The sequence below is a fragment of the Morone saxatilis genome, unplaced genomic scaffold (assembly GCF_004916995.1).
Source record: "Morone saxatilis isolate NCDOM2014 unplaced genomic scaffold, NCSU_SB_2.0 Contig19, whole genome shotgun sequence".
Lineage (NCBI taxonomy): Eukaryota > Metazoa > Chordata > Actinopteri > Moronidae > Morone > Morone saxatilis.
Window position 1 is genome coordinate 22,885,687 of NW_023339751.1, and position 9,756 is coordinate 22,895,442.

Sequence of the window (9,756 nt, forward strand, 5' to 3'; positions counted from 1 at the left end):
CCGCTGGAGGTCCCTATTGTTTTTGCTCGATTTCTTACTTATTATTATTATTATTATTATTATTATTATTATTAGGGCCTGAGCACAAAATCGTGTGAAGGCCCTATTGTATCTGTAGGAATTATTATTATTATTCAGACATTTTAAATGGCTTTTTGTGGCGTGGCACCAAAATTTTTATATTTTGCCATGAAACAGGAAGTTGTCACAACTTCAGCGTACATGGTCCAATCTCAATGAAACTTCACACATTTGATAAGAGTCCCGCCTTGAACACATCTACATGTCAATTTTCAGATATAGTGATAGCTCCCCCTACTGGCAATAGGAAATATTTATTTTTAGTTTTATACTTGTTCTACTCCTAAGAGGTTGATCATATCCAGCTGAAATTTGGTCAGAAAATGCAAAACATGTTGTTGATTATATGTGATGAATGTGGTGAGTTGTCGTTCAAACGTGGACGCACATGAATTTGCTGTAAGTTGAGTGTACATCATTCAATCGGCACCAAACTTCAAGTGTCTGATAAGAGCCCCTATTTATAATCTATAAAATTCAGTAAAAGTGGTAGCGCCATCTTGTAGTGGAATGTATTACACTTTTATGTATTTCTCCTGGTACATAAAACAGCCGTACATGTGGACTGCGAGGTGCCGATCAACGCTGCTTGCAGCTTTAGTTAATTGTTTGCAGCTCTCCCGGAGACCTGGTGGTATTGTATAGTGTGGAGAGTCCATCTCTTTCTGAGGGTTTACATTGGATATAGGCAGTTCATGCAGTCACACAGATCAAAATCTTTTCTTTTGTCTATTGTATTTGGTCTGGGGTTTTACTACACTTTATTTCTGTATTTTATGTATTGCCTTATGTTGTTGCCTCAGTCCTGAAATATTTGAATCCTGGTTCAACCATGTAAAGCAGTTTGTAACTTTGTTTTTCAAAAGTGATGTATAAATTTAATTATTATATTATTGTATCATGTTACTTTGACAACGCTAAAACATGTTACGTAACCTACAGTTGGGGGTTTGGAATGTTTTATTTTAAGCTTTTTACTTTTCTTACAACCAAGATATTGAAGTAACCAACGGCTTGATTTTAACAGGGTGATTTCCAATTTCAGGTTCAGGGCCCCTGCAAACCCTGTGTTTAATGACAGCGGTACAAACTGTTAGTAATTCCCTCAGGCAAAGTCTGCAAAAATGCAAACTTACAGAAAGTGTGCATAAAGGTCTCAAAATGTCTGTGAGAGAGTCCTCACTTGACAGTTTGGGTTAGGGTTGGAAGGCTAGAGGAGGCAGGACATTGTTTCTGGGAAGGCATTGGTGGTTTGATCCATTTAAATGTAAATATTCAGTGCTTTCATTCTATTGCAACTGCAGCTAGCCATTGTATTGACTAGCTGCAGACGTTTCAGGGGCTGATATCTGAAATGGTCAACCAATCTTTAAATGGTTAAAGAAACTGTGGCTTCTTTAAGGGCTCTTGCTTTCCTTAGGGTAGTGTTTGCTGAATCACCCTTGAAGAGCCCCCCTTGTTCTCTGCTGAAAGATGTTGCAGTGACATCTGGATTAGCATCATGCCAGTGGTTGTGTCATATGTCATCAGTCTCCTCTCGTCTCTTTATTCCTGTCAGTCCCCATCATTCCCAGCTACCTGTACAACCTGGACGAGTCAACAGACGTGGTGTTGAAGAACAACACCTTGTCACAGCAGAGTCCCCCAGGAGCCTTCAACAGCATTGTGTCCTTATACGACAACACTGTGAGGTCTTCAGGCTCTAACAGGTCTACTGACCCGGTCCCTTCAGCCCTTGCTGCTACAGAGCTGCCGCAAAACTCCTCTAGCTGCCCCCAGTCCACCAAGAAGCTGCACAATGAGAATGTCAAAGTGGGAATGCTGTTTGCCTCCAAGGCCACCGTACAGCTGATAACCAACCCCTTCATAGGGCCACTCACAAACAGGTAAGTTTTCGTTTTCTCACTCTATGTAGAGGCAAGGTGCATCTACCTCGCTTCACCCTATTATTTATAAAACAAAATCTACTAATTCATTTCTTAACTAGTTAAATAATCATTTGGTCTGTATGCATATCCCAAAAACAAGCAATGCCATCAAACTGTTGTTTTCTGTTGAACCAAAATCCAAATATATTCACTTTACTATCACATAAGAGATAAGAGACTAAGCAACAAATACTAAAATTCAACGCTTGATATTTTTGCTAGAAAAATGACTTAAAGGTGTGTTAAGTCATTCTGTAGAAATCCAATACCATGACAAATACCATGGTATAGTGGATTTAACGCTACCTGACACACTAATCTGTCTGGAATGCCAAGGTCCTGCTGTGTGGCTTGGTCCGATCCATGATTGTTTTCCTTTTACATAGTGGAAAGATAGCAGATATTCTCTGAATTAGAAAAAAGTGCATTTGATTAGAATTGCTTTAAATTATTTAATGATTATCAATAGTTGCCATTATATTCCTGCCAAATGGTCAGTCGGTCAGTTGTTGAGCTCTACGTTCTTTGAAAGTAGTAGTTAAAGTTACATTTAAAAGATGGGCTCACAGCAAACAAACTAATAAAAAGTCTAGTAGTTACTAATGGTTCAAGTCTGAACCATGGCCCTTTGCTGCGTGTCATTCGCTCTCTCTCTCTCCACCCTTTCATGTCACTCTTCATCAATTAAAAGCAATAAAAGTCCCCTAGTTTTTAAGAGGGAATTAACATAGATTTATGCATCTCTAATTGTATTTAATATCTAAAACAAAACCTTCAGAGCATTCAGCCTAAAAATCTGTTTTTTGCTCTAGTTTGTATCTCAGAAATCAGGAATAAACCTGTGCTACACTTAGTTTCACTGTCACTACTGTTTTATACTTTTTTCAGTGACCTACATCATGATCTTTCTTAAGGATTACTTACCACAAATTGTCTATTGATCCTACCTAAGTCCCACCCCTTTTTGCTCTGTGCTTCATTAACAGTTGAGCCTCGCTCTGAACCTCTGTCAACTTTCTGCCTTCCTGTACTTAGGCTAACCTGTGTTGAAAAGACAACTCCATATTGAAGATTAAAAGATAAAAGCAACACATCTTATGTAATGCTTGCAAAATGTTGGCTAACTAACAATTGATATAAAGTAGCTCACTGGCTAGCTAACAATTCTTGTAGATTTTTGACTAACATTAGCTAGCTAACTTAAGGTGTGACAGTGACTTTACATCTTTACATGCATATGTTACTATTTAACCATCTTCCAAATGTGGTTGGTTAACATAGAGAGCATAGCACATAGCATATCTAAGTACTTCAGCCAAATCAATTTTCCTAGGGTGGCAAAGTCATGGCCTAGTAGGCTACTCTTGGCCTTTATTGGTTTGGATGGTTAGGTTTAGGCATAAGGAGAGAGATATTGGGTAGGGTAAAGGTAAGAATGTTAGGGTAAGCCAATATGAGAAAAAAATAGAGTTAAAGTTGACCTAGATTCTGACCGAGGCTTGCTCCACTGAGCACAGAGTAAAAGGGGGCGGGACTTAAGAAGGGTTAATCGTAACAAATTCAATGACTCTCCAGTATGTAATTTCTGTGTTTAGGTCTATTTGATTGATGTGAGGAACATTTGGAATAACTACAATAATGGTCTTATCTGGCATTTGATACAGAGAGAGGAAGAGGAAATGATTTCATTAAAAGCAGAATGATGAAGGACAGAGCAAAAGTATAATAGTATGACAGGTTTCCTTTCAGGCAAAAGAGGCTTCCTGCTAGCCCAGGGCCAAAATTGTGGTTCGAATTTTCCCTTGTGTTTGCAAAGCCAGTCAGAGGTCAATACAGAATATCATTTATGACCTTATCTGAGTCAACATCCAACACAAATTGAAGAGAAAGAGCAAGAACAGAATCCATTTCATGTTCTCAGGAGGAAAATCAAATGGTGCATATGGTAAACATGTCAGTTTAATGCGGTTTTGAGGGTGCAGTATGTCTACAACAGATCTAATCCAACTGAATCAAATAGAGCAGAATTCCTGATTATGTGTGTGCATGTGCATTTTTGTTTTCATGCATGGATAGCTAGACAGTGGATGAGTTACTGAACTGAACATACGTTACTGGCACTTTATCTTTAGATTTAATCTCTTTTTAAAATTTGGGCATAAGTTTTACTTTTTATGACTAGTTGTGGCCGATTTGTTTTCGGGTTGTCCGTCTATTCATCCGTCCACTTGGACTCAAGGATGAGCTGATTAGATTCACTATGACACATTTTTTTGGTCATAACTGATGAATTAATGCAGTAATAATGACAGAATTCCCACATGTGTTTAACGGGATACAACAATTATGTGAAAACATTTTCTTATCTGAAATATCAAAGGCCAACTTCACTGTGACATCATGATGTCCATTATTCAACACCATAACTCAGGAACAGAAGGGGAGATTGAAACAGTCAGACAGTAAATTGGAATTCACTTTTGACTCAAAGGTCAAAGGTCATTATGACTTCAGAATAGGTTTTTTGTCATAATGAGTAAATAATAAGTAGTACAGTACGGGCTTTTATCTTTACTTCTCATCCATTCTTCACTTCCTGCCTCATTCTGAATTTCACCTGACTGCAAACAACATATTGGAGCACGACGGTTGCTGAATGGTGATTCAGTGAGTGAGTGAGTGAGTTTCAGCCGTCATGTCCAAAAATGGCAGGAGAAAGACAAATGCTCCACATTTATATAGCTATACTGTATGAGAATCAATTTTTACATAGTAATCAAGTATATGTGTATCCGGTTTATCCAATACATCTATGATAATCTGCCATTAATCAGTTCAAAAATGTTTATAGTGATAATAGCCATTTAGCCAAAACATACATTTTATATTTTTTATGTCACTCATTCAAAGTCCTCACCACATTTGTAAACTGCAGCTAGACTGGTTGGAGGCCGCATGGTGGTTATTCAAGTTTCATTTAGCAGTAAGTTGTAGGGCAAATTCTTCGAGGAGAATTTAAGATTATGATGATAGGTTAAAAAATAAATACATAAACGATGAAGACTAAAACCTAGGAGAACAGAGCCAGCTGGAAGAGTTTCCTTACAAAATATGAGATAATAGTTTATGGGAGAGCGAGAAGTGTGAATGCACCATCATTACTGGCTCTCACCTTAAAGCCAGTATTTAGTGTCTCAGATGGCCACTCAGATATGCTGTAATTGAGGCAAAGAACACAGTCCCATTACTGCTTCTTAGTCACCTTCCCTCCTGACAGAGGACAATACAAGGGAAGTCAAGCATGTCAGGTATGTACAGGGGAACACAGCAGCTCTGATGTGCATGGCAGCTTTTAGCCTTTCAATGAAAAAAGATGTTGTCATCCTCCCCCAGTGTTTTGGTTAAAATGTCAACAATGTGGCTTGCAAATACAGAATTTCTACAAAGGCTTTGTGTTCAGGGGTTGCAAGTCACTTCTTTTCTAAGCAGTTTATTTTTATCATGTTCCCTGTTACCACATAGTATGCTACTTGCTGTTTTGACACCTCATGCACAGTTGGAGACAATCTACATCCTCTATACCTGTCCTGGTGACCATAGCAACAATATATTCCAACAAAGACAACTGAGTTCACACTGTCATGCTTTTGCATATGCACAGCAATATCACCCCTCACTGGCTGAAGCATTGCTCCTCAAAAATTTACCCCCAAATTACACCAGGCACAGCCATGACACGCTCTAGTTACTCCTCTAGAAGATCGTGCCTGTTCTAGACAATGTTTCAGTGGATTGATCATAGTGTCCCAGAAGCATCTCTTCTCCACAGAGAATTTGCAGCTGGTTTATTTTTGACGGAAGCCAGAATCCAGTAGCAGAGCAGCGCAGAGCAGATCAGACAGGCAGGAAGTCAGTAACAGAAACAGCATAGAGAATCCGGCCAATTTTCAAACACCGCGTGCAGACTCATTGAAAAAAAACAAATTTCACATTAGATCAACATTGTGGATCCAGGCTAGAAGTCAGTCGTCAGAAAGCAGGTTGGAGGAGATTTTAAATGGAGAAACACACTGTTTGTATGCTTTTTAAGGACAAAATATACAAGTAAACAATGTATGTAACAACATGCTCTAAAGTCACTTCTCTGCTGAAACACCATACGCACACACACACCACAGGTACCCGGTGGAATTTCGGGGGAACATTTAAATTTAATTTTAGATTTCACTGCCATGCAGAAAAAAAAAATTCAGTGGTCCAATGTGTAGGATTTAGTGGCATCTAGCAGTGTAGTTGCAGATTGCAATTTCCTCGCTTCACCCTCCCCTTCCAAGCGTAAAGGACAAACTAGGCTGTTTGCAAAACACTATCTAGAGCCAATGTTCGTTCCTTCTGAGCTATTGTAGAAACATAGCAGTTCAATACAGATAGATGTTGCTCCTAAATGTTACACACTACACCTTTAAATTATGCCAGTTATTTCATGTATATTTCCATCTCAACCAATGATATTCGTACTGTATAAACGTAATGTCTGCATTTTGTCTCTTTGTCCCTTTAGAATAGGATACCAGCTTCCCATATTTGCTGGCTTTTGTATCATGTTCCTATCTACAATCAGTAAGTTCCAGCCAATGTGTCTTCATTATCAGGACATCAGAATGCTTGCATCATGCCTGATACTTCTTTGTCTATATTTCTGCCGTTGTCACTGTTGTGAAGTGTTCGCCTTCTCATCGAGCTACGCTCTGCTGTTTCTGGCCAGATCGCTTCAAGGTGTGGGCTCCTCCTGCTCATCTGTGGCTGGTAAGACCCAACTCTGCTTCGCTCTGTTGTGATTTGATGCTCATATCCAGTCTGTCTATTCACCGTTCAGCTTATCTGAATACATTAACATAAATTCACAACAGACGTTTAATGAGTACTAGCTCTTATGTTGCAGACTGATCCTGTTAATTCAAATTAGTGCTGCATTATGGGTGGTTTGTTGCCTAGATGTTGCCAGGCTATTTAAGAGATGTAGACCACAGTCCTGCCAACCAATGAGATGAGTGTAGGGTTCCCAGGAGGGAAGTTATTTTATTCAATGGCACAAATATTTTAGTGGTGTTTTTGTCACACAGAACTTTAATGTTATGGACTGTCGGCAACCCATGGGTTTGCCAGTGCCTTGGGTTGAGTTCGTCAACCAATCAGAGGCTGTGTGGATGTGTGTGGCATCTCTGATCTCAAACACATTGTACAATGGAGTAACATGAGATTGACTCCAATCCCATTTTAGTTTAAAATTTAAAGGTCCAGTGTGTAGGATTTAGTGGCATCTAGTGGTGTAGTTGAACACCCTTGCTTCACCTTCCAAGCACAAAGGAAAAACTACAGTGGCTGCAAAAAGCTACTAGGCTACTGTAGAAACATGGCAGTTCAATATGGCAGACAGATTATACACAAATGAAAATGTAATATTATATTCCATTTCTGACAATAGAACCTCTTAAATGTTACACACTGATGTAATCAAGCAATCCTTGACAACGTGACTATAATCTGTATAATCTGTATAATCATGTTTTCATTTGTAATCTGGGCTGGTTATAGTAATTTTTTACAGTTATTTTTGTAATCTGACTGCATAATCCCAATTACATGTAATCGGGTACTACCCAGTGCTGTAAAATAACAGTGTCTGCTGAAACACCATGCGCACACACACACCACAGGTACCCGGTGGAATTTCGGGGGACACCAAATTAACTAATACTGCAATGATAGTAGCTAATGCAAAACACAAGCCGTGTTTGTATTGCATAATCTGTGTGTTTTCAGGGATGGGGATGCTTGCAAGTGTGTACACCGATGATGAGGAGAGAGGTCACGCCATCGGGATTGCCTTGGGAGGTCTGGCATTGGGAGTATTAGGTACGTATACATACATGGTCCTTATTGAGCTGTTACATATTTATTAAGCTCTTTAACACTTTCTATGATACACATACACACACAACCATTAAACTTACATAGATCATATAACAACATTTATGCGATACATTGAATTCCAAATTTAAAAATGTTCAAGCAAATGGTTGAATGGCTGTGGGGTGCCCCTTATGGGCTGAATTTCAAATTATTGAAAACTACACTACAGTAACCCGTTCATTAGATGGGCAAATTTTCACCAATATCATCCTCAGGTTTGCAACAGTTCATGTTATGTATTCAGGCAATCCAAGAATGTTTGTCAATTTCACTACTCAGATTTCAGTCAGTTTTTGACTTTGTGCTTCATAAAGTTTGTTGCTCAGTGGGTATATGGAACAGTCTAAATTGCCTCATAGACTTACTTAGAAGGCTATATAAGAACCACTGATTGGACATTAAATTTCACTAATATAATGTTTTCCCAAAAAACATAGTTGTGATACATTATGATTATTTTATGATGCATTATACAATTATTATAATGTATGTATGTATCTATGATAATTATGAAACACCATGATCCTTCCCAGTGAATCAGTGAGTGGACCAGCAATTCATATCAGCATTATGAATTAAAGTGCTTATAATAATTATACATTGCTATAAGCACAGTATAGCAGAGGCATTATAAATATGTTTATAAATGATTATAGACATGGGCATCATAAAAAGTATTACTATTTTTAGAAAGTAAATTCTACCACAGAAATCACAGGTGAAATGTTTACTACGCTTAATCTGAAAAAACATTACAGCCATAACATATTGTCTAAAGCTGGGTATGCAAGATTATTAACTAAACGCATCTGTTTACAGAAAAGAACAGAAAAAGATGTCCAGTCCTCTGTGAATTAAATAACTTCTGCCTATTTGCATAAATACCTAATCAATACTTAAAGAAACCACAAAGCTGCAACCACTGTAAAAATAATTGAAAATGATTGTGGCTTAATGGAGCCAATTGATGAAACTAGATTTTTACCCCATCATTATTAGACAAATGAAAACACATATTGCATGGTTTTAGAATATATTCTCATTTAAGTTTTTAAAAACTAACCTGATATATATGTTGCAACATGAGCTGTCTTGTAGGCGTAAAAGCTGCAGTAACTGCAATGATCATGAAATCGATATCTCCACAACTGACTGTCCAATATGTCCTCCACAGTTGGACCCCCATTTGGCAGTGTGATGTATGATTTTGTTGGGAAGACAGCTCCTTTCCTCATTCTGGCTTTCCTGGCTGTGTTTGACGGAGGTACAGTTGCATTTTTCTTACACCAAGAATAGTAACTGTAGATCGAATGGTGAGAATAATGTGCATGGTTAACATTGTTGAATATAAAAAGGCAGAGCAAAGTCCTACATTAAGATGATCAACTGTGTCTTCACAGCTCTGCAGCTCTTTGTTCTTCAGCCCACCAAGGTGGAACCAGAGGTGAGTTTGTTCGCCTTGATAATTCATTTCCTGGATGTGATCTCACTTCATTTTTTATGGATTTTCTTTTATTAATTAGATACTGGGTACAGGAAGGGTGGAGAGAAATTCAATAATTTCAATTCAATTTTATTTGTATAGCACCAATTCATAACAGAAGTTATTTCAGGACAGTTTTCAACTCCAAACCACTAAGAGCCGGGTCTGTCCGAGGTTTTCTGCCTCTTAGAAGGAAGTGTTCCCTTGCCACCGTCCCAAGGTCTGCTCTCATGTGTTACTGTTGGGTCTCTTGTAAAATGTTATAAGGAGTTCGGTCTTGACCTGCTCTAT

At 38.3% G+C, this 9,756-nt stretch overlaps 1 protein-coding gene across 1 annotated transcript in view; it reads left to right on the plus strand.

Moving 5' to 3' along the window:
• Nucleotides 1-9,756, plus strand: part of LOC118329006 (synaptic vesicular amine transporter-like) — a gene marked incomplete in the record, with an annotated part of 22,659 nt that overhangs the window by 3,320 nt on the left and 9,583 nt on the right. Inside the window, 6 exon segments of the mRNA XM_035662937.1 lie at nucleotides 1,640-1,967; nucleotides 6,571-6,629; nucleotides 6,732-6,815; nucleotides 7,833-7,925; nucleotides 9,157-9,246; nucleotides 9,383-9,426. Of these exon segments, the coding sequence (XP_035518830.1) occupies nucleotides 1,640-1,967; nucleotides 6,571-6,629; nucleotides 6,732-6,815; nucleotides 7,833-7,925; nucleotides 9,157-9,246; nucleotides 9,383-9,426 (698 nt within the window).